Genomic DNA, 25,000 nt, shown 5'->3' with positions numbered 1-25,000 from the left:
ATATGTATGTACATAAATGTTCAAAGATATGATATCTGGGAGACTTGAGTTTCATATTTTCTTCAAAGTTTGAACATAGCAAACAAGATGGTATATGTAAAGGCAAACAGAAAGTTCAAAAACTAACCCTCCATGGCCAGAGGTTTAACAGTATTGAATTTAATATAAGCATAGTTAATGGCACTCCATTAACCAAGATATAAGTATGTCCATAGCTGCCATAGAATGATTGTCAGGTCAATTTATTCGCTCCCGTATAAAAAAATATTTTGTTTGAAAAGTCCTGAAAGTTTTATATGCAAATTTTCTTTCTTTTTCCTTTATGTCAAGCAAACCAAATAGGAAGGTTTCTTGGTTTTCGTAGGGGATAAAAATTTCATCTCATTTGTTTGCGAAGAAACCACCGCTTCCTCCCCCTTGTTATGATGCCAATTTTTTTTTTTTTTTTTTTTTTTTGAGCTATCGCTATCATTATAACTCGAAAATAACTGCACTACACATACCTTTATAATAATAACATACACGAAAAAAAAAGCTCAACTCGGATTGGCAGTGTTGTTCAATCCTCGCTTTTGATTGGATAATGAACAATAGAACAACATTATAGCCAATGAGATGTCAAATTTATATGACGAAAAGTTTGAGGAATATTTGAAAGCAATGGCAGACATTTCATTTCAGGTAAGTATTTGTAAAGAAATTTCGAATTGTATTATCATAAAAAACTAAATAACAGCTCAAAAGAAGGAAAACAGAAGTAACTGTACATAATTATGGCTGAATTCACATCGCATATAGATATGTATCACAGAGAATAGTCTTTTTAGAAATTTTATACCGGAGACAAACGACATATGATCCGCAAAAAAATACTTTAGACTTTTCTCAGACCTTTTTTAAAAATTTGTCATGCTCAAGACCTCACTTTAATATTTTACAGCCAATTTATGTCACATGAATGACATGTAGTCATATTTCTTGTTAAAATTTCAATTCAAAAAAACATTTCAGTAAGACATCTTGCATGTTTTTTAACACGCAGTCATGACCCTTTGCAGCATGCATTTTGGAATTAAGCTTAATCCGTAGACAAAACGATAGGTACCAGAGTATTCCCAGGAGATTCGAATATATTGTTTTGTTATGTCCCCCAGATGGAGCTGCTTTGACTTTGATGCAAGGGGAATATTGCCAGAATTTGAGGGTAGATGTAGACTTTGAATTTAAGAAAAAGATGCTGAAAGTCCAATATATTTATTAGTGGTATTATTCATGCATGATTCTGCACAATTGATTTTTAGAGCATGTATATGATTCCTTAAATGTGGTATTCTGTGCTAATGGAGTATATAAAGTGATATTTTACTCATTAGGGACTGATCTATGACTGTATTATGTCCTTTTAGGGGTGCTATTTTCAAAATCAACTGAACGTGGGGGTGCATTTCTTGAAATTTTAGAAGTACTGGCTCTCAACTGAGCTGTCTAGAAAAGGAAGATGATGGGTACATTTTTAATTGATATATATACATATGTGTGTGTATATTATATATAAATCAAGTTGAACTCAGAAAATCCATAGATTTTAAATTGGTTTTCATGAAGTATTCATGTTTGTGCAACACTTTTTACCAAATGTTTAGTCGGAATACATTTTCAGTTCATAGACATTATGATTATATGGCAATTGGTATATAGAAATTTGGCAGTCAGAGGAATTTTTCTTGTCAATTATTTCTTAATTGGACAGTATGGAGTACTATTAATTACCTATTAATTATATAGCTGCCTAATTAATCCCATATCAATAAGACCTGTGGAATTAAGAAAATAATTGGACAGTTACCTTTATGGGATTTATGAGAAGCTGTACAATTAATAATTATTAATGGGCTTTAAGTACAATGTATATCCAGTGTATCTGTGAATCGAATGGTAGTCTACTATATCAAATGCTTCAAAATAATTCTTAATATAAATACAGCTACCTAATATATATATATTTATGAAACATTAACTTTTATTAATTATTATAATGAAAATTTTGGATTAAAAAAAGGGTTCAAAGCATTATTGTTATTAAAAAAATATATGATAATGTTATTTTTTCATTTACTAAATGTAATTCAAGCTGCAGTTTCCAAAGTTTCTCCAACCAAAGCTGCCTCAACAAATTTTCCACAAATTATCCAATAGTGTTTGAGTATTTAAACAATAGATTAGCGGCAAATTTTTAATTCAAATGTTCTTTCATTTTTCCGGTTGGTAAAACTAAATGATGAAGAAGAGCTTATAATATGTTTTCTTCGCAGATTAGTGATTTGTGTCATCAATTATATAGAAAAATAGTAGTATATCAGAGACAGTATAAAACACAGTCTTTATGATTACAGTTTGTTTCTGCCTGACAAAGATATTATCAGGCTGACGCTGTTAGATCTTATCACTATGTTGCTATGCGACAGCACGTTCATATTCGACAACAAAGATGCCGGCAGTCTTCTAAGCCGTGTAAACCCATGGATATTTGTCTGATTTGTAGCAATTATATTGTTCAGATTCCTACTTTTGATGAAACCCTTTTGATTGGCTAATTTGTGGAAAATTTGTCGAGGTGGCTTTGTTTGGAGTAGTCACACTGTAAATACCGTCATGCATATTGTCTGTTCCATGAAACTTAAAATAAACTTAAAATATGTTTCATTTAGCTATTTTTCTTATAACTACCACATCTACATAAAAACGTTTTTTGGTTCATTGACTTTTTTAAAAATATTTTTGTTTGAAATGCAAAAATGGAGCTTGATGCATTCATTTTTTTTACTTAATTATAAATGCTTATTTTATATTTATTATTAGAGGTGCTGAAGTATTATTAAAAGGATATACCATGACCTAGTTTAGTCCTCGAAGAATTAATGAAAAGTACTAGTGAAGTTGTATTTATTGAAAATGGCTTCCTTGAATTATATACCACTCGTGCTAAACCTTTGTGGCAAATTTATCCACTTTCAGCAAAGGCACATGATACTTTTCATTGATTCTTCTCAAACATTGGTTTTTCCTATACCAACATCTTGGACACTAAGTGAACTAACTATGAACTAAATCTAATTAATTTTCAATTATATGCCTTTTTTTTAATTTGTCTTTTCCTCGGCAGATGTTTGATGGCCAAAGCATCTTGCAAATTCTCAACTTCTGTTCCTGTTATGACAGAGAAGAGGAAAAATAGTTATACCAACAGCATAAAAAAAAACAAGCAAACTTTTATTTAGTATGGGAAGACAATACGCTGAATATGTCAACAACTTTAAGGCACTAAGAACAAAACCTTCTGTGTCTCCCAGTTAATACTCAAGGTAAGCTATGCGAGCTAAAATACTTTTACAATTTTTTTTTTGCACACGAAACTGTCTATTTTATATATTAAGAATTTTCAAAATTATTAAATTATTTGTAAATTAATTATAACATAATGCTTACTTTTTCTCTTATGCCTCTTTTCGTTTTGAACCAATAAAAGTCCTGAAAAGAATAAACATGATTATTGTTTGTTAAACAGCAAGTGTTAATTTATTCCTAATGAATTGGTCCCTTTCATGTCATTAAATCTTTGGTCATTAAATACCAAATTATGACATATTTTAATTACTTTAACAAATAAAACAGCTTTTTTGAATGTAAGCATGAAATACGGTACTAGGATCTAGCAACACTTCATGCATGTAGATTGTGTCAGCACAATAGAGTAAGTTTAATCTTATGTGACTTATACTTATAAAGACATTGAGACAAGGTAACAAAGATGAATGACAATAATCCCAACGGTTAAAATTTATTTTATTCAGGAAAGTTTTCAGTGTCTTTCTTTGTTTTAAATACTAAGATATTCATTAGTAGGTTTAATTTGTGTTAAAACAATTGAGACTACTTGTTCTCTAATTCTAAATTAGACTATGGCTGTGGCCACACTGGGGCGTTTAACTATAGTTCAGCCAATTCTAACAATTGTTAACTTCAAAACCAATGTGACCTCTCTTCTGTTTAATTAACTATTGTTAGTTGCTATGCTGGTCGTCAAGGTAAAACAATAGAACTTAAACCAAGTTAAACTAAGGTACAACCCATGGTATAGGTTCTATTAAGAAAGAAATGACCAATTGGGTTGGGTTATTTTGTGTAAGTGAAACAAGCATGTCGCGCCTATGAAGTGGCGATTAGATCTTTCCCGCCAAAACGTATATGTAGCTACTGTAATCATGGACAAAGATTCGAGCAAGTAAGTCAGTAGTGTTTTCCTTTCATTTCTCGTTTTTCTTTAGCTATAGGGTAATTTTTGGACTTCTTGATTTCTTCTTTTGGTTTCGGTTCCCCTCAAACATCTAGAGTTTTTCTCAAAATGCAGTTGCGAAGCGATTGAACTCGACAAGTATTTTTCCGCTGTATCGATTGAGAACTGACTTTACTTTAGTTGCAACAAAACCATAGCTAAGATATATTGACATTTTTCGGATTGTTTCAATTGCAACTTCGTCAAAAGTTTGCTTGTTTTTTCATATATTAATTATTCCGTTACTGTTTGCTATATAACCTTCGGGAGTTTTAGTTTCTGACTCGCTTGTACGCTTTTGTACGAATTTGTTTATTTTTTATTGTTTGGATCAATGAGAATGATTTTATCTGGAATGGAAATTCCATTGAATATTTTATGAAGTACCAACAACTAAGATTATTTTACTTAGGACCTTACAAGATCTGAGTGGCCATGGATTTGATGATTCTACTTTTTTGACTTCTGGCTATCTTCATACCAATACAAACCATTTGGCAGTACCTGCATCCACATTTCAGTTTATACCACCCGGTATTAGTCCAACAACTTCTGATATAGCAGCCTCTACCCTCCAGTTTACCGCTTCTGGTTTTGTACCTTCTGGTTTTAGGTCAGCATCTACTAATACCTCAGCCTCCACCTTACAGTTTGTACCTTCTGGTATTAGGCCAGCATCTAACAATACCTCAGCCTCCACCTTACAGTTTGTACCTTCTGGTATTAGGCCAGAATCTACTAATACCTCAGCCTCCACCTTACAGTTTGTACCTTCTGGTATTGGGCCAGCATCTACTAATACCTCAGCCTCCACCTTACAGTTTGTACCTTCTGGTATTGGGCCAGCATCTACTAATACCTCAGCCTCCACCTTACAGTTTGTACCTTCTGGTATTGGGCCAGCATCTACTAATACCTCAGCCTCCACCTTACAGTTTGCCACTTCTGGTGGCTCAACAAACAAGAGAAAGAGAAGAGCGTGGACAGCCGTAGAAACCAGTGTTCTTTGGGAAAAGTATGAGGATTTCTATATTAATGGCTCCCTTTCAAGCAAAACTTCCAAAGGAAATGGACCAGGATGGGAAGAACTTACATTACAAGTAAACAAGGCCTTAGCCGAAAGAAACATAGCTCCCCGTTCTCTCCATCAAATAAAGGAAAAAATAAACAATCTAAAATCAGAGTACAAGAGAATCGTAGACAAGGAAAGTCAGACTGGGGAGGAAACTCAAAGCAAGCCAGAGTGGTTTGACAAAGTAGATAGGGTTTTTGGAAGTAGAGATGAAATAACACCGCCACACCTGATTGACTCAAGCAAAAAAGATCTGCCACAGGAAGATGATACCTCTCTGTCCTCACTTTCACCTGCCTGTTCTATTACCGATGATGCTGAAGATCAGGAATCAGCTGCACCAAGCAAGAAGAAAAAAACAGGTGAAAACAAGAAAAAGAAAAAAGATGTTGAGCTCCTAAACATTTTGGAGAAACAGGTTCAACTTATGGAAAGTGCCCAAGAAAAAGAAGATCGAATGATGAAAGCGTTAATTGAAATGGAGCAAAAATCTGAAGAGCGACAAAAAGCTATTCTGATGGCTTTGATAGACAAACTCTAATGGACATATAAGGCATGTATTGGCTGCATTCATTATGTATGAGTTCCCTCCTCACAATTTGTAATGCCCCCTCACCTGATAGGCCCGAAAAGTTTGACATGTCCACTTTAATTAAGAAAGTCAATCTCAAAAAAAAAAAAGATAGCCCCCTAAAATGGGAATATCATTTTCAGATTTCCCTAAATTTATCCTGCACCACAACACCCCCCCCCCCCCCCCACCACAACACCACCCCCCCATCTCCCCAAGCCATACATGGTGAATACATGGGAATATATATAGCTTTCCTAGGTATTCCACTTTCGTTTGAAATAGCAGCATGTATACAAAAAGTAAATAAAAAATTTAACTGCAGTAATACATTTACAGTTGGGTTTATTGAGGCAGAATTCTCATGAATACATTAGACTTATGCAAAACAACTTTCCACTTTGATACATGTGGTTTCAGCATTCATGTTAGTCTTGGAAAATTCTTTATTAATAAAATCGTTTTGTAACCATGGGCAGTAATATTGCAGTTATACCAAAGGATTTGACCAAGAACATTGGTACTGGGTTCAAGTTTGTGTTGACTTTATTATGAAATCTTGTTCAAAATTAAATAAACATTTGATGTTGAGTTAAACCTTTGACAACTGGTTCAAATGCTAAATAAACAATGATTGTAACTCAAATTTCCATTATATTTCTATCATATTTAGTTATACTTTACTCCAGTCCTTTAATGACACACAGACCTTTTCATATGGATATGATATGATCAACCTCAATTATCAATAAGTGGTAATGATAGCAAAATTTTCTTATTAATGAGAGTCCTGAAGGGGTAAAATGGGAGCTGCAATTTGTTTGCTTTTTGGCTGGGAAAATGGGATTTCATGCATTGGGACTTCACAGATTTGGATTTGAACAAAACTATGGGATGTAAGGCTTTGTGATTTGGTCAAAATGTGAACTGGAAAATGGGGTTAGGACCCCCCCTTCAGGACCCTCAATCATGGGAAGAGAGGACTTTTGCATTTTGTTATACGTGTTATTGGGAGTTCCCTACCCTTTGCTACTGCATGCAGAAAAACTGCATAACATCTTACTGATTTATTTATTAAGCTATTTATTCAAGTTAATTGCCATCCAAGTAAGAGCGTATTGCTTCACGTATATCAGCAGCATTCCCAATATCAAACTCAAAACCACCCCATTCATCATTGTCATCATCATCATCATCATCATCATCATTCAGCTCTGTGTTGGTTTCCCCTCTCATAATGCAGATGTTATGTAAAATACAACAAGCGACAACAGTTTTTGGAACGTTTTTTGCATTAATTTCTAATTCCTTTCGCAGGCACCTCCACCTCCCTTTGAGCATGCCAAAAGCTTGTTCCACAACAACTCTTGACTTACTTAGAGTGGTATTGAATCTCAATTTCGACTGGTCTAAGTTTCTATTTTGATATGGCCTTACAAGCCATGGTAGACCAGGATATGCACTGTCTCCAATTATGATGGGGCCAACAGAAACGTTATGGATAACCTTATTAGGTCCCTGAAGTACCTCTCCTCTTTGGACCCTCCCATAAATCCCACTCATTCTCAGAACTCGAGCATCATGGATGCTGCCGGGAAACCCAACAGCCACATCTAAGAATCGACCATCTGCACCTACAATTCCCTGTAAATTCATCGAGTAAAAGCGCTTTCTGTTGAAGTAGCTTTCCTTGTTTTGTTGTGGAGCCTTAATCGGGATATGACACCCATCAATTGCTGCTAACACTTGAGGCAAAGGGGTGTTGGTTTCATTTGAAAATCTGTCGATAGCATCGGTTGTTTCTTGCTCACTTTGTGGGAATTTGATCCAGTCTTCATGTAGGTCAACAAGGGAATCAATCACTTCATTCGTAACTTTCATAGCTGACGATTTTCCAATACCAAAAGTAGATGCTACAGCTCTAAAACAGTTACCTGTGGAGAGTCGCCACAGAGCGACTGCCACACGCTTTTCCACGCAGATTGCTTCTCTTAGTCGAGTGTTTCTCCTTTCAATCGACCCCCGAAGTAACTGTACAAGGAAATTGAAGGTGTCTCTTGATATTCGAAATTGCTGATGCCAATATGGATCATGTTCATACACACGTTCATTAAGCATAGAATTGAACCAGAACTGAGGTCTTGGAAGGATCCACGCTCTGCGATCATTGTTACGCCTTAGTAAAGCTGCGATAATTGCTGTCATCGTCGAAATAGACAGCAATCTAAATCGCCGTGATAACTGAATAAGTCTGATATAAAAATAAATTCGCCTTTTTCGTTTTTTCTTAAATAATAGGAGAATAATCCTCAAAATTCTTCTGTCAACCATTTTGGTGTTTGACAGAAGAGCGAGTCTTTCTTGGTGTAACTATGGTTAAACCTCACATGTGTGACCTCAAAGTTGTTTAACCATATATGAAAGAGTGTAACTATAGTTTGTATTACGTCATTTAATTAAGCTTAACCTAGGTTAAACTATAGTTAAACGCCCCAGTGTGGCCACAGCCTATGTTTCCGTTTTCTTATGAGTGAAATAGATTTGGAAGTGAGGTAATGTACGTACCTTGGCCTACAGCATCGCTTGCTGCATCCACTTCTAGGTCCTTTCCTACTTGAGTTGATTCTGTAGAGGGAAACGATTGCTCATGTGAATCATTCAGTGCATTTTGAAGTTGCTAGGTACATAGTTCTTAGCATCCATCTTTTGCTGGGGTATTATTTAAGGCAACATGAACCTACAGGGGCGACTATACCAAAAGAACATCAAAAATATAACCCAATAGTATTTATGTTATACCTTGGAGAGCGAAGCCAGAATGACTTAGGGGGAGGGGTTACATGGTAAAAAAGGAAACCAATAAAATGAAGAAAAATGGTGCAATCAGTGAGGATCAAAACGACTTAAATTTGAGAGATTCAATAAGTAAGCAGAAAGCATTAATAAATGAAAGTTTTCAGAACTTGCATAGTAAACTGTAGTGACTTCCTTTTTTTTCTCAAAAGAGAGGGGTATCCATATATAATAACCTAGTAATAACCCCCTGTAACCTTTACCTATGAAAATACTATACAGTTGCATTATAGAAAAGCACAAAGGAAATATTAATAATATTTCTATTTTTAATATTCCTCTAAATGTATATCAACCTACCAACAGTGCTACTTTTTGTTTGCAACATAGGGGTTGCACTTGAATTGGTTTTGGCACTCGATTTCTGAGTGCTTGTGAATGCTGTAAAGAAAATAGATCTCTTCATTAATTCCTGTTGCTTCGTTACTCTCTAATAATATATAAATAGTTAATTAAAAATAAACCTAACTTCCCTCCTTCATTTACATCCTGATCTTAGATAAAACACATGTTCAAATATTATAAATGGGTTACATATGAGTTTATGAACATTGGAAATAAGGTCTAGTGCAGGTACAGGTCTACTAGCTATTTCTAGAATTTAAATTGCTGCAATAGAACCGAAGTGATGTCACAAAATTATTTTTTGATATCTTTTTTACTCTATTACTATACTCTTATTATTACATAACTGTGATATTTCAACAACTTTGCCAACTTAGTAACTGAATAATTATATTTCTTACCATTATCTAGCTTGGCAAGCAATTCCTTGGAAAGTACTTTTCTTTGAATATGAATACATCCAGAGATCTGTCCCCTTCCTTGGAAGGTAAGCCTCCCACAGCAACCAATCTTAGCATTTCTTATGTAATGCTTTAATTGATGCTCAGTGACAGAGGTAATTCCAGCAAATTCAAGTGCATCCTTCGTATGAAAACCAAAGCTATCCCCACACATACATTTGGTCAAGACAGTTTTCCTTATGAAGAATCCCCTTGTCTGAATTCGAAAACAAACAAACAAAAAAACAAAATAAAAAGAAAATTAATAGAAATTGACATAAATTCACTATTTACAATCATGAAATGATTTTAAATTGGGTATCGAATAATTTAGAGTTAGGTTGAATTGGTTACATTATGAAATGCAAATTAACAAATTGACTTCAGTTTTTCTGCGTCTGTCCTCTTATTAACAATAAATTCATTCTATTCAATTCCATTAGCCTGGGGGAGGCTACAATTCCATCTACCTCCAACCTCCCTGGTTATCAGGAAATTACCTTTTCTGGTTGAGAAGAACATTCTTCAACAATTGCATTGATGGCACCCATCATCTCATCAGCCTTGATATCTAATGCACTGCCAGGACTATCCAAAAGCTCAAAATGAGTTGGAATAACACATTCCACAAAATACTTCTTTACTTGCTCAAAAAAACAGTGAAAGTTTCTCCAAGATCTGTGTATGGAAATAGAATAAGTTAAAAATGGATAAATCAGTTAGTGTTGGAGCATGGAGAAGAAATGAGGTGTGATGCATGGCAAGTGAGACTAAATAAATGAGGGACAAACATATTTAAGGTATAATGAATATGAGGATTACATTAAATAGGGAAAATAAGTTAAATTACAGAGAAGTAATAATTCACATTGGATTTTTCAACACATGAGAAAGGGAGTGGCAGTAGCTCTTAAAAAGTTTCCACTCGATTTCCATATTGAATCTTGGAAGCTGAACACCCTGGAAAACAAGCTGAAAAACCCACAAAAAGGTTGAAGAAACCCACAAATTAGCACAGATGAGATCAACCAATGACTTCCAATTAATGTCAATGCTGGGTTGCTGTGTTTAACTTATTTTTAAAAATTATAACATAATTATTATTATAGACTGCAGTATCTCTTTCAAATTCAATTTTAATATATAGTCAGAATTGAAGTACCTTTCCTGTCGAAAATAAGATGAGCGCATAATTAAGTTGGCTGCGCATATCCAGGCTTGTTCTACTTAGAAGGGAACAGATTTCTTTAAATATTTCATCTCCCCTCATTTCTTCAAATTCTGTCTGTAGCTCTAACAGAATCCCCACACTTAACACCGCTCTCTCCAATAATGGACGTATCTTTGATTTTAATTCGAGGCAAGTTTCAAGACTTTGTTCTGCACTTATTGGAGAGAACGGTATTACAGCAATTCTCGAAAAAACCCTAAGCAAACACAAACAAAAAGGCAAATTGTTAAAAGATTGCAGATTCAAAATTAGCATTTTATAATAATCTAGCTGACACATAAAAATCTGTAAATTCCGCAAATGCAGTTAATTTACTGTAATTTCATTATGAAACAGTGTTTTTATACTTTAATTTGCACTTCATACTCTGTAGACTTTTTCTATGTAAACATTTTTTCAAATTGATGCTGCAATAACTAAGTATATATATATCTGTGACATTCTTTTTCACAGGTCTGATCCTTAGCCCACCGCAGTGCACTGGTAACAGTTAGGTAATAATATTGATATAGCAAAAACTTTGGATATGTCTTTGGATATATGTTTGATTTTGCACTCTGAGGCTCATGTGCTGCACAATAGAAATTCACCAATTAAGTTACATAGTTGTCCTGTCCATAATTTTTTTCATCTAGCTTATTTTTAACAATAATTTTGACAGCTTTTCTAACAAGTTAACTTTCAATTTTTTTTACATTTTCTAGGACAATACTTCAATATCTATTATATTGAAACAATTGTAAGTCAGATTTTAGTGGACAATACCTGGCGATTTTCTCTTGGTCCATTTTTTTTCTTCTGAGACATTGCGGATTCATCGTCATTAGAGGTATCGTTCTTGATCCCTCTTGTATTGCATTTGCTGTATTTCTTTGAGCCTATTGATATTGTGATATTAAAATATTAGCTATATTTTCATTAGTATAGCAAATCTTAAATTGGCCAGCACACTCTATATTCATGTTAATGGGTAAAATAATTCGAATGCCTTTGACTTTCTTTGAACAATATTGTATGTAAAATTTCAGTTTGTTGAAGCCTAACCAAAATATATACTTCCATTAACTAGTTTGACATGTTTTAAATGTTTTAAATGATATGTTTAGTACTGTACTTTGAATCAATTGGTAACCATGATCATCATCATGCATGCATAACCCCCAACCATATAACCATAACCCCCTACCATATGGCCCCCTATTTAATGTAAAGTTGTGTTTCATGTGGTCAATCGATCAAAACTCTATGAAAAGATTTCTTAAAATGACTGTTAAAACAGATTTGAATAATTGGAATAAAAGAAAAAAAAGGTGCACAATATAGAGCTTTCTAAACACCCAGTCTGATAATGTAAGTGATATTTTTAGACATGGTTTCTATAATGTTATAGTACCACAAATACTTCTCAGTTAGTAAATCTCATATTATATTACTTACCTGATTGAAGGTCTGCACTGTTAGTGCCTCTAAGATTCCAAAATCGGAGACATCGTCCCACCAAAAAGGGAGTGTTCTACTGCCAGCTTTTTTTAAGATGCCTGCCTGTGTGCATTCTAAAAGAAAAGAATGAACAAGCTTAGAGAGGTGAAAAACAAATTGTTACTGCCATAAGCTATAGCGTGAAGCCAGAGAGAGAGGACATAACCAGGAGTAACCACCCAAATACATCACGACCCAATTGCAAAATGTACGTAGAAGTGTAATTCCTAAGATTTGATTAGCTATACATTACTTACATGACTTTTATTTGCATATCCTATCATTATCCCCCATTTGAATTTTTAACTGTGATCGAGGCCCAATCATAATATTGGTCTTACAATATTAAATACTGGAAATACAAATTAAACCATTCACTTCACATAGAAAAATAAATACCGAAAGAGTATTGTCCATTATGTTTTATACCATAAGTTTACTTCAAATTTTGAAACAATTGATTTCATTAATTACCTCCAGTCCTTTTAGACTCTCCGATGATGGACATGGCAACCTCAACTGCAAAGGACTTCCCTGAGACGGGAAGGCCATATGCCATTACCAATGGCACACCATCATACATCTTTCTAAGTTGCTCGTAATGGATTCCCACACCCATCCCTCCAAGGATCAGAAGGGCGGGTGGGAAATTCTTGCCCATTAAACTCGCCTCCATCTCTAATATCTCTTTTATAGCCTCACCTTCATCTAACAAACCATTGTCCCCTGAAAACATAGATTAATTATTACTGTACATATGCGTATGTAATTTAAATCTCACAACATAAGAGAGTACTCTATATGTACTATTATTGTACTATTGAATTAATAATTAATTATTTAGATTGTTATTACTTGTGTTTTAGGTAGATTTCATTGTTTGCAAGGTTAATTTTGGTGACTGACGGTTTCCAATTTTCCATAATTTGTCAATAAAAATCCATTATATTATATGTCCTTAAAGGGGACTAGCATGTAATATAAATCTTCCAAAATTTAATTCAGCTGAAACCCTAATGGAATAATCTTTACTTTAAGGGTCTGATATGTACTGTTTCATTGCAATATAAAGTGTCTGACAAATGATCAGATCAGATTGTACTAAAAAAATTGTCATGTGATGAATGTTGTAACATCCAAAACCACAGGTTTGATAATAAATAAAGGAGAACAAATATATCCTACAATATATTGATCACAATACAAAAAGAGGTGTCATGTACTTAACCTACACTTTCTAATGTATTTTAATATTTCTCTTTATAAAAAACAAACCTGTTATTTGGAGAAAAGGCAGGGGGTCAATTTCATCACCCAATACTGCGAATGGGGATGCACTTTCATCAAGCCTCCTAGCCATTCCATTTTCCACCGAAACATGGATGTTTGATCCTATTATCCATGTTGGTGGGATACTTCTCTCTTGTAAACCAATGCACTGCAGATGTGAAAAATCAAAGTAAGAATTTTAAGGTAGAGACATATTTCGACACCCATTTTAAAGTGCAGCTGCAATCATTTTTATGAGTTGCTTTTTTCTCTTCCGGTTTGAAAGAACTTTGATAACGAAGTAAAATATCACTTTCTTTTTCATAATTTTGATATAAATAATTAAAAGTTGCTCTAAATTTAAATTTGGTACTTAATTTCATTGTTAACAAAAAACTGGCAATTATAAGAATTATTTAAAATGTATATAATTAATTGGTTGTCATACACAGTGGGAGTATTAAGCAATACTACGTACTGAACATCCTATTTTCAGTTTTACTCTTTTTCTCTTATTAGTGAATTTTAGCATAACCATAAATAGAAGTCTCATTTAGATCAACCATGAAATAAATGAACACTTTCTCTGTTATCTATCTTGATACACCAGTTGATCCAACGATTCGTTGATGAATTATAATTGTTCAGTAATATATGTCTTTTTTATTTTATGTTTTTCATTATAATAACTCACCTCAACTGGGAATACTCGTCGAGGATTACTCAATTTCACATATTCGTCACAGAGCCTTTTGAAATAGGGGGGTAAATACTGTTCTTTAGATGGAACAGTCCACAATTTCTTGGACGAAAACTTGTTTAATATGCCTATCTGGGTAGACATGTCCCTCCATGTCAAATAGTACTGTTGACTATAAAGAAAAAAATATGTTAGCTCATAGTTATCTATTAGCAATGATTAGCTCAATGCTCGGTGACACCTCCTAGCTAAATCATGTTATAAAAAAATATTTTTTACTTATTCATGTTTTTGGTTTTCCGATTTTACAGTAAATGACTAAAATGGCAAATATGAATGAATGAATGAAATTTATTTCAAGTGGGTAACACACGACAGCCATAATTTAAAACAAAGTCATACTGATAACCCATTGGCCCTCATACTCAAAAGTATACAGCTTAAGGAGGGTACCTACGAACTGAGAATAAAATAATTTTTTTAAATGACTATGTGAATTCTGGTTTGAAAAATAGTTTGAAAAAAAGTGCTTTTACGAGAAATAAAGCTTAAAATTTTGTCATAAAATGATGACATCACGATTTTATTAACGCGGAATTTTTTTTTTTGGAAAATAGTTTGATAAATTTCCTTTTTAAAACCTCCTAAATGACTGGCACTTTGTTTATTGACTAAAAATACCCCTAATAGTTGGCTAAAAACATTTTTTTGCTTCGTGCTTCCTATCTTTACATCATGTGGTACATACGGAGATTGTGTCCATATTCTTTGAAAAACCACTTATTTTTTTAGAATATTCATTTCACAAGGCTAATTTGGCATTAACTGCATAAATTAAGCAAAGGAAAACTAGGAGGATCTATTTTACGTTTTTTAGGTGAATGCCTACTTTTGGAAAAAAAAAACATTAAACTTGTTTTAAAACTTCGATTTTATCATATAATTATCCATAAAATACCTATATTTCTCCTTTCCGAAGAACTGATATTTTCACTGATCTTTTCAACACTCAAAGATCAACTTCGCATCTCCTCGCGCCCATGTAATATCCGCTGTTTGCGATATCGAAATGCAATGCTGATGCCAAATCCGGAAAAAATGGGGTGTCCCAAGCTTGTTTTCGATATAATCTGCATTTAATGGAAGCCTACGCGAGCTTTAGGAACAAACATTGCGCCACCGGAAATGATTTTAAAATAATTAAAATTCATAAGATAATGGCTATTGGCAGACTCTATGATTTCACGAATGAAAGCTAGTCAATCATTCTACAATAATACATGGATATTTTCTACAAAAAGACAAAGAGATAAATTGATTTGTCATATTATATAGTTTCGGTGCTCTTAAAAATCTCAAAGTCGAGCAAAAATCCCTACAAAAACCTATTTTTTCATATATCTTACTGATTTAAACTTTTCCTACAATGTTGATATTACCTAGGTTTTTAGGAGTTTTTTTCGAATGAGTAAAGTGAAAAATAGAGAGTCCCGAATTTGAGGGTTTTGCCCTGTTGAAGTTTAAAACGCATATGGTTCTTCAATAAAATCCTTTTCAGAATTTTCAGCGGTTTTTGAGCGCGCGCACATCGTAAAAACGAAAGTTCAAAAGTAGGCAGCCACCTTAAAGACTAACATAATATATATAAGGTCAAAAATGCAATAAAAAATAGGGGTCACCGTGCTCGTTTTGAAACTGTAGGGGGTTGTATTATGCCAATTTTTGCCCTATTTGAGCTAAAAAATGGGACATTAAATTTCCAGAAAAAAAACATTTTGCGACAAAGTATTTATGATTTTTATAAATTTGCTTTATGATTCCAGCCAAATACTCTTCACGCTATACTTTTCATAAATTAATTTTATTGGGACGGCATGGGCTGAGCTATTTCATGGAGATTTGAAAGTGGTACTCCATGAGTTTCTTGTTTAATTTTTTATCAAAAATTTGAAAGATTGTTTTATGCGCAATGTAAGAGACGTACAGGCTTTTTTTTTTCTTTTTTTAAGTTATAAGTTTAGTTTTTTTAACTATATTCTCAAATGTTGAAATTTGAATGCTTTCAATTGACATACACATCATAGGGTCTCATTTTCTTGCTTTTCCCCCCAGATTGTTAGAAACAGAGAAATGAAAATACGGTTTGAATTTATACCGGAACTTACGATATGTAGAGCATGCGCATATCTTACGACATGTAGAATCTGGTCTTTCGGTTTGTGTGTTACCAGAGCCGACCAGAGCCTTCGATTTTTTTGTTTTGCTTGAGTAAAACGAAACCAACACCTTCAATCCCCCCAAAAAATAAAGTAAAATAAAGTAATAACAACAAAAAGGGAGTTTCCTCGAACGAACCGGCTCTCGAAAGCGGTCATCTCTGGGTACAAGAATGACTTAGGTTTTTCACTGTAAAACGAAACAAACTCCCCTTACAAAAAATAAACTAAAATAAAGCAATAACAAAAATGAAGTCTCCTCGAACGAACGCTCTCGCAAGCGACCATCTCACGTAAAATTGCCAATCCCCTGAAACTTTGCCAGTTCACACTAAACGACATAAAACACGCGGCAAAATAACTGAGTCCAAAATTTGTTTTGCAATCCTAAGAGTAATCATTAGAAATTATCAGCTACACTTGTAAAGTCTATATTTAGCTCATTTTGCGCAATAGAATAGCACAGACAACAGAAAGAACATGAAATACAGTCAGATGTACCTTGTGCTAGTTTGACTTTCTTCGTTGGAAATGGAGCCCTTTGGAATCACTTTAAACAGAAATCCTTCCGAGCTTCCGCTCGCAGGGCTTTCCACAACGTAACCAGTACACTCGACTGAAAAGTTGGTCATTGGCACAAATTCCATTCCTTTCTTTATGAAGTACCCGATTTCACCGTTGTTATCTGTCATCTTCTTGTCTTCAATCCTTGTCGCTTCCTCTGTCGTCTCCTTATCCTCTGAAAAGTCAGTCTGCATGCCGCTGGGCTCTGAACAATTCTCGATGCCTTCTGCTTCAAATAAATCGTCGTTAAAAACATTATTGTTGCCTGCCATTTTGAAAGTATTGGCAGTGAAACTTTGTCTTTTTTAGTCGCGCGTTACTGTTGATGTGCTTTCTTGTACCGAACCACACGTAGACTGAACGTTGGTTTTTCGGTGTAAGTTTGGACTTCAATACCCTGCACCAATAGGAAGGTGCTAATATTAGTGACTCTAGTGACTCAAAGTGTAGCTCCACCCTACTATAGCACATATCGCTTTATTAGCTTCTACACAAAGGGATGACTCATTGCCGGAAACAGTTAAACAGAAATGAATGAAATTTAATTACTCTAATCTGTTACCCCAACGAACTACTGCGTTTTTAAACGTTTCACACTTCATAAATAGTAAAGTAGTAATAAATTATGCGTTCTTTTTAAACGTTTCACACTTCATAAATAGTCGTATTTTACTAACTGACTCAGTCTATAGCTCTCCTTGCAGCACGATCTGGTTGATAACTGTTTTTGATATTTTAAAACAATGTTGCAGGCTCATCGTCCCTCACACCCATTTTCAAAACTTGCACGAGCTTACACTTAAGAACGTTACGATAACTGCTTGACTTCCGCTGAGGTGGTTGAGTTTCAATCCGTGAGTGCTTACGGCCTTTCCTGAGTACTTTATTGCTGGACGGAGCATGGAAAAAGCGGTTTTATTCGTTTTAGGATACAGCTACTAAATTCCCATTCAGGTAATTTAATTCACGTGAAAATGTAACCGCTCGCAGGATATAGCAGCTCTGGCGTCACTAATGAAGCACAGTTTTTGACGAATCAGCGCGCAGGAAGTGTTATGTGACTATATCATAATTTTGACAAATATAACAGCTTTTTCCTTGTTCCGTTCGGTACTTAAACACGCAGGAAGTGTTGGGGGAAGTCGTATTACTTTCCTTACTATTATATCATAACATCTATTAATTATAGAGCTATACGTATTTATCCACATACATTAAAGGGCCACTTGGACGAAAATCGTTCCAAAATTAAAACTCTTTCATTCGAGCTGGAACTTTGCTGAAATAATCTTGAACACATTTAGAACCACTCACTGAAATATCTTTCTAATATTCGAAAGGGAAGGGCCAAAATTTTACGATTTATTTTCGTCCGCCATTAATTTCTTTGTGTCACGGCCAACGAGTCATTATGTACAGCAGTTTTACGCTGTGACGTCATTTACTCAACACCGTCATGTTAGCGTCGTTTTGACCATACATTTCTTGTTAAATCACCTGAAGTTTATTTGATGTTTTAAACGCGTTATCGAGAAAAGAATCTCTAAACAGACTTTTTTTAAACCTTTGATACCTCTTCAAATATAATGGAAACTCCTTTGGACGCTCGCTTTGTCAATCCTGAAGAGTTAGAACCATAAGTTATTATGTATGAAGATGAAGCCGAACTAGAAGAAGAAGAATTGCTTGGGAAGAGGTTTTCATAAAAATTCCTTACGTTCATTTCATTATTTGTATTTGCTACGTACTGTCCATGATATAAAGATCTTAAATTTGAAGTTTCAATGTAATCTAATAGTGATTGATGTTATGAATTCTGCGTTGTGATATAAAGATTTGTGACAATATACTTAGATCTATGTGCCGAATAATTTAGAATGCGAGCTCGTAATTCTCCTAGCTGATTTACTACAGGACGGTTATTATTTGCTTCAAAATGTTTATTATGCATTGAATAGGTACAAACATACGATTATCTAATATTATCTTTGTAAAAGAACATGTCAAAGGTTTCTTATTTATTACTCGCGCGACAGCGGCGTCTGTCACTCAGCTCGTAGATTTTTCTTTCATTGTGTCGGATGTCTCGCGGACCCAAATTGTGGGGTTGCTCTTTGCCCTTGTATGTAAATATACCTTGAAAAGTTGTTATCCTTAAAATGATTCGAATAAATCCCGAATATCTCAGTCACTTCGCGCGATGGAACCGCTAGAATCTCGTCCATGCGTCCTACTTTGTTGTGATTCTTGGCGTGCGGAGATGTATTGAAATTTTCGAATTATGATCGACAGTATTATTGAAAGTAAAAAAATTTCAGCGCCTAGACATTTTTTGGTCATATAGTAGTTAGGAAACCGAATGAAACATTATATATTTTCTGAATAAACCAAATAAACCGAGTTTTACGAACATGGCACATACATTACCCACCAACGTTTTGGTTTGGGTTGAGTAAATGACGTCATAAGTACTCGTGCCAGTCTTCTTGAGCCGAATTCTGTGAGTCAAAGAAATTAATGGCGGACGAAAATAAATCGTAAAATCTTGGCCCTTTCCTTTCGAATATTAGAAAGATATTCCAGTGGGTGGTTCTTAATGTATTCAAGATTATTTCAGCAAAGTTCCAGCTCGAATGAAAGAGTTTTAAATTTGGAACGATTTTCGTCCAAGTGGCCCTTTAAAGAACTGTCCAATTAAATTAATTACTAACCATTTATATTATGGATCTCACACGATTTCATTAGCTGTCGACCGAAAATCAGAAGAGAGTTAGTAAAAGGCATTATAACAGTAATTGTAATAACGATAGATCAAATAACTAAACTGCCTTTTGCTTTAAGCCTACATTAAATGTAGGCTTCACGAACAATATGATCCTATTTAAGATAGTATGCTTGGTTATTTTCATTTCGCAAGGCTTCATTCTTGTCCATGGGGTGTTTATGCCTGATCCAGCTCTCGAAGAGTACGTAAAACAACTCATCAAGGAATTTAGAGGTGATCCAACGAATAACAGATTTGACCATATTATCGCTCCGCCAATAGGAATAAATGGCCAATCTTCATTATGGCCAAAAGTATTCATCTGGTGCCCAATGGACCACTTTAACCTGGACATATTGTGCCCTATTCATCGCATGTCAATGAAGGCAGGATTCTTTACGGATAGAGTATTGAAAAAAGATCCAAGAAACCCACGTTTAGTATTTGATTTAAGAGGCAACCTACTTTTGATACAAAGAGTATACATATGCCAGCATGGAAGAATCCCTCACAGATACTTATCAGCTAGCCTGGAAATTTTAGAAACTTTACCAAAACTTTATAGAAGTGCCTGTTTTCCAATTGTTATGTTTTACAAATCCGCGTGCACGAAAGAAGTGGTGGATTTGATAGAAACGCAGGTCTTACAAGGTGTGAGTTTTCTGAAGATGTGCTACGGAATTGCCGCAATGAATTTCAATGAATATCGTGAACGCATGGAACGTTTTTCTCTTATAAACTATGGCGATAATGCAACAGGTTGTAATCAACTGGACGGGTTTTACTCAAACGAAATTTTTAGATTTCCAAGCAACGATAAGATAATGGAGATTTTTTTAGCAGATTTCAATTCAAAACAGTCCACCTACAACAAGCAGATGGAAGAAGCAGCTCGAGTTAGTAATTGTTTGACGTGTGACCATACTTTTAAAGTCAGTAAATATATTGGTTCTTCAAGAGGCAGTGACAAGAAATTTGTAAGGCAATTCGAAAACCTTTACATTTTGATTAACGAGTGTCGACAAGTTGTTGGCTGGCGTCTAACAAGGACAACAGCGTTTGATGAGGTACAAGACTTATTGGAAGATATCAAGAGTGTCTTGAAGGAGGACTTACAACTGGTAATAGTTGATGATTGTTGTAAAGTAAGTGCAAAATACAAATCAATATTTCAAAATGTAGAAGTTAAGCTGGACATTTTTCATGCAGTTCAACGAATTGTTAAAACTATCCCAAAAGGCACAGAAGTCTCACGGCAAATTTCTAAAGATTTTGGATTGATATTTAGAAAGGATGGAGACTGTGGAGACAGTCGTGAACAGCCGACTCCAGACCCAGATGTAATTGAGCAAAATCTCAACACCTTTCTGTCGAGGTGGCAAGAAGTATTTAAATCTGATTCGCAATCCAAAACCTTACACGAAATAGACAATTTAAAAATGCACATTCGTAAAGGATGTTTGTCCCGAATTCCTCCTGGTTATGGTACAGAATACAACGAGCGACTCCACCACACAATAAATGACTCTCTTCTTTGTGGATCTTCAACAATCAGTCCTGAAATTGCGATTGCGGTTTTAAGTTTAATTTTTTACGGAATTAATTGTCAAAAAAGTGGGAAGAAACACAAAAACAACGCTAGAATTGTCCCATTTATACCTCTTCCGAAACACAGCTTGTTAACTGGAGACGAGATGAATGGCAAAAAGAAAAATCGTTTTTTTAAGGTCAATGATCGGGAAGAAGTTCAAAACAATGTATGCGACAAGGTATGGGACAGAATTGATGTTCAAAATGACGACAGTTCACACAATGAACCTATGATGTTATTAGCTGAAAACATAGAGGACGTGCTAAATGATACTGTGTCAACTATGATATGTGATAACACTGTCAAATTATATGAAACTCTGAATAAAGTTGCCGATCAGTGTAATGACAGAAGTCTTAACGTGCACGATCTGCCCGTTATGCAGCTGATTGGTGTTAAAAACTTGAAAATGCTAATAACGGATGATGAAATGGACGACAATTCTCAACCTGCAAAAGAAGTACTTTTGTCAAGAAATTTGCAATCATTCAATTTATGCATCGATCCTGTGGAAGGCGATGGAGACTGCGCTTTTGCAAGTATCATCAAACAAATACGGAAATCAACCAAGTGGAAAACTGAAGCAAATACTCATTTCCAACAGCACCTGACTGATTTGGGCTTAGGTGGTAGTTTTGATGATGACGTTTTCCGTCTTCGTCAGCTTTTCGTCGACTCCGTACAAAGTAACGAAAGCTACCAGATGTTACTGGGAGTCGACGAAATGGAACTTAATTACGAAACAGAACGATTTCGAGAGGAAGGAACATTTTGTGGGGAAATGGGTGATCTCGTAATGAAAGTTTGTTCAGATATATTACAAGTTCACTTATTAGTAATAACAAGTATACCTGGTTGTCCGTACTTGCCCTTTATCCCAGAACAACAAGCTACAACGGAAACATTCTACATTAGCTTTAATACCTATGGTCCAGGTCATTATGATGCTACATCTTCGTTCGACGGTGAAGGTACGTAAAATAAATGAAACAATATTGTTAGGTCTGCAAAACCTCGTGGTATATACGTATATTTAGTCCGTTTGGAAAATGCTAATAATGCCACTGTGCAGTTTTTTCTCCCAACTAGCCTCCAATATAAACCCGTATTGACAGCTCAAAATCGCAGCTGAGGTTGGTATCGCGATTCTGCGATAACTGCATTTTGCATAAACTTCGATAAACTAAGAGAAGGAATCCTACCTATATAGCCTTGTAACCATCATGTGCACAGTTTGAAGCTATTCTTAGCATGGTGATATTTTGAGCGAAGAACCTGATTAGTTGATTTCTTGAGGCGGCTTCTAGTCTTGCAGTTAACAAAAACCTGTATTTTTGTTGCTTTTCGTGTTCTAAAACGTGGCTTTTAAGGAAGCATAATTATCGCGCGGGAATGGTAACGAGCTAAAAATAGCATCAAAGTGTGCACATGACGGGGCACGGGGATTCCTTATCTTAGTTCAGTTTCTCTTGCTTCTACCCTTTATATATAAACAAATATACTATCAAAAGTATATCGTCCCTGATATTTATTCAGAAAGCCCGAGTGTTAGACAACTCGAAAAAAATATTAGACATGATATACCAAAATTTCTGAGGTGCTTTTGAATTCTAAGGGGTAACAATACAGAGATCTAAAACTTCAAAAGTTACGACGAGCACCACCGCCTTTTGCAATCGGAATACTAAACTCCCCCTGGCGGGGAAAAAACTGGAAAACATTATTTATTTGGTACAATTTATGTAGATAAACTCCACTGCTTCCATTTTCTTGACAGATGAGAATTCGAACATACTGCAAGAGAATGACAAATCAAGTTGTTCTTGTGGGAGGAATAGTAAAGAGCAAGATATTTCATGCTGTCTACCTAAAAGCAAAAACAGAGGTCGCAAATGTCCTTGTGTCACTCTAGGGGCATCCTGTGGTAGTCAATGCAGATGCAAAGGCTGCAAAAATGTTAACGAGGCAACAAATGAAAGACAGTTGCCGCTATCATGCAGATGTGGGCAATCTAAAGGTGCCACTGGAATTTCTTGCCGGAACACAGAAAACAGGAAGTCTAAATGCCCTTGTTATAAAAACAAACAAGCATGTGGAGAAAACTGCCTTTGCAGCAACTGCAAAAATGTTTTTGGTGAGAATAAGAAAACCTTTGGTTCACCGTCAAGCCCTGCCGCGAAGAGAAGGAGATCAAATCCATCGCCATACAAAAAAAAGAGGAGTGTAGAATTTCTTTTGCAGCAGAATTGCGATCTAACTTCTTCTGCATGGTCGACCTATGAAACGTGCTTACTTTCCAGCACAGTTAACATCCTTGTTTCTCTAAATGTGCCGTTGTCCGTGAATAATGTGACCACAGTTTATAATCATGTCGTAAAGTCAAGTGTTTGCGAAATCAGAAAGCTCCCGGTACGACTTAAAAAGTATTTACAAATACAAGGCAAATTGGTACAGCTAGAAGAAAAACAAAAGGTAATGATAGCCAAAGCAAGAGGCCGAAAATAGTATAAACCCAGATTTTTGTAATAATGACCTAATAATGTGTAGAGATTATCAAATATTAAGAGCTTGATATCGTTCGTATTTCGAAGTTTCCATATCGAGTCTGCAAGCGAGTGACCTATATGATATAGAAAACTAGTCAATAAAAGGATACCAGGCTCTTAGCATTATATAACTTGTTAATTACACGTTTAGGGTCGATAAAATGACAACATTGGAAGTGATATCTTTTCACTTCACTGATGTCGACCCTAATTGTATATTAATGGTGATAATAAGTGAATATCGGGGAATATTTACCAAGACGCGAGTCTTAGTGTGGCGAGGTGAATATTTCTATTTTTTTAACACAAGTGAACTTGATTTTAAGTTAAGATTCTTTTTGTCTTCTCAAATTTTATTTATCTCTGCAAGCGGCACACATCGACGTGCGCGTGCGCGATTACAGGTGAATATAGCAGGATAAGACGTAAATTGTGACCAATGAGGGGGCCGGATTTATCATATCATATTCACTTGTGTAAAAATTATTAACATGGTTATTACGATACAGAAACTAACGCGCCTGTGCAAAAACGTTTAGATATTTTTAGCCTAGCCTTTTTTTGCTGCCCATTAAAAAATTACATGTCAATATAGATTTTCACGATAATAAACTTTTATCAAGATATTTAATTACGATAAAAGAGGCACAATTAAACAATTAATTGTCGAAAATAAAAAAAATCGCAAATAATCTCATTAAGGGGAAAAAAGCAAAAAAGAAGCAAAATAATCATCTGAGTTAATCTTTATGATTTTGCTTGTAACTAAAAACTAGGTGTATTTTTCCGTTGGAAATGTACAAGTAGACTCGAATTATAAGTGAAACAAATACTTGTTTTATGATATTTAATTTTAGAGTGGTTTTCATAAACCCGTGAAATACATTTTAGCATGTCTAGTACTATTACACTCTAATTCTTTTGTCTTCTATTGTGTTTATCCCACTATTACACTTTAATTAGCTCACATTATTTCATGCAAGGATTATGAAAACCACTATGATATATAATAGGTCTATGGAATAT

At 34.8% G+C, this 25,000-nt stretch overlaps 3 protein-coding genes and 2 long non-coding RNA genes across 13 annotated transcripts in view; 2 read left to right on the top strand and 3 right to left on the bottom strand.

The window, feature by feature from the left end:
• The window catches only part of LOC148906717 (uncharacterized), a 15,842-nt gene extending 2,331 nt beyond the window's left edge, over window positions 1–13,511 (top strand). Inside the window, exons 1-7 of one of the 5 annotated variants that reach the window (XR_016121325.1) lie at window positions 1–681; window positions 1,407–1,505; window positions 3,164–3,362; window positions 9,586–9,661; window positions 10,058–10,414; window positions 11,299–11,339; window positions 11,550–11,914. The exon at window positions 1–681 is cut by the window's left edge and continues 127 nt beyond it. This is a non-coding gene — a long non-coding RNA (uncharacterized LOC148906717). The other 4 variants (XR_016121327.1, XR_016121324.1, XR_016121326.1 and 1 more) reach the window with 4 other exon arrangements.
• Window positions 1,239–3,815, bottom strand: LOC148906720 (uncharacterized). The gene is made up of 2 exons (XR_016121328.1): window positions 3,487–3,815; window positions 1,239–3,207 (listed from the first exon to the last, which is right to left on the bottom strand). It is a non-coding gene; the product is annotated as an uncharacterized LOC148906720 (long non-coding RNA).
• On the top strand, window positions 4,263–6,147 carry LOC148906719 (uncharacterized). Its single transcript, XM_089037664.1, has 2 exons — window positions 4,263–4,278; window positions 4,718–6,147. Exons 1-2 carry the CDS (start codon window positions 4,263–4,265, stop codon window positions 5,944–5,946), a joined length of 1,245 nt encoding a protein of 414 aa, XP_088893790.1. The 3' UTR covers window positions 5,947–6,147.
• Window positions 8,499–10,251, bottom strand: LOC148906718 (uncharacterized). The gene is made up of 4 exons (XM_089037862.1): window positions 10,115–10,251; window positions 9,576–9,831; window positions 9,130–9,210; window positions 8,499–8,601 (listed from the first exon to the last, which is right to left on the bottom strand). Exons 1-4 carry the CDS (start codon window positions 10,166–10,168, stop codon window positions 8,501–8,503), a joined length of 492 nt encoding a protein of 163 aa, XP_088893988.1. The 5' UTR covers window positions 10,169–10,251; the 3' UTR covers window positions 8,499–8,500.
• On the bottom strand, window positions 10,154–24,576 carry LOC116300558 (uncharacterized). 5 transcript variants are annotated; one of them, XM_089037860.1, is made up of 10 exons: window positions 22,280–24,576; window positions 19,785–19,818; window positions 17,011–17,302; window positions 14,288–14,465; window positions 13,600–13,762; window positions 12,799–13,050; window positions 12,283–12,398; window positions 11,611–11,723; window positions 10,777–11,041; window positions 10,154–10,292 (listed from the first exon to the last, which is right to left on the bottom strand). In XM_089037860.1, the coding sequence occupies exons 2-10, from the start codon at window positions 19,813–19,815 to the stop codon at window positions 10,263–10,265; spliced, it is 1,440 nt and encodes a 479-aa protein (XP_088893986.1). In that variant the 5' UTR covers window positions 19,816–19,818; window positions 22,280–24,576; the 3' UTR covers window positions 10,154–10,262. The 5 variants fall into 5 exon arrangements, with proteins under 5 accessions (XP_088893986.1, XP_088893987.1, XP_088893985.1 ...); XM_089037861.1 differs by having other exon boundaries at window positions 17,011–17,299; XM_089037859.1 differs by having other exon boundaries at window positions 17,011–17,470; window positions 19,785–24,576.
• Window positions 24,577–25,000: the final 424 nt, after the last annotated feature.

The sequence above is a fragment of the Actinia tenebrosa genome, unplaced genomic scaffold (assembly GCF_029948245.1).
Source record: "Actinia tenebrosa isolate PJP-AT-01 unplaced genomic scaffold, QUT_ActTen_1.0 PGA_scaffold5__44_contigs__length_20552954, whole genome shotgun sequence".
NCBI classification, from domain to species: Eukaryota; Metazoa; Cnidaria; class Anthozoa; order Actiniaria; family Actiniidae; genus Actinia; species Actinia tenebrosa.
The sequence above is the reverse complement of the archived record's forward strand: the minus strand, read 5'-3'. Positions and strand labels throughout refer to the sequence as shown.

Excerpts from the sequence above, each read along its gene's own strand:
- LOC148906718 (XM_089037862.1), bottom strand. The coding sequence starts at position 10,168 with ATGATGGGTGCCATCAATGCAATTGTTGAAGAATGTTCTTCTCAACCA. Across the intron at positions 9,211-9,575 it reads GCTTGCCAAGCTAGATAATG|CATTCACAAGCACTCAGAAA; the intron begins GTAAGAAATATA and ends TTTTCTTTACAG. Across the intron at positions 8,602-9,129 it reads AACAAAAAGTAGCACTGTTG|AATCAACTCAAGTAGGAAAG; the intron begins GTAGGTTGATAT and ends TTCCCTCTACAG.
- LOC116300558 (XM_089037857.1), bottom strand. The coding sequence starts at position 19,857 with ATGCCTTTTACTAACTCTCTTCTGATTTTCGGTCGACAGCTAATGAAA. Across the intron at positions 11,724-12,282 it reads CAGTGCAGACCTTCAATCAG|GCTCAAAGAAATACAGCAAA; the intron begins GTAAGTAATATA and ends CAATATCAATAG. Across the intron at positions 10,293-10,776 it reads TCTTATTTTCGACAGGAAAG|ATCTTGGAGAAACTTTCACT; the intron begins GTACTTCAATTC and ends TTCCATACACAG.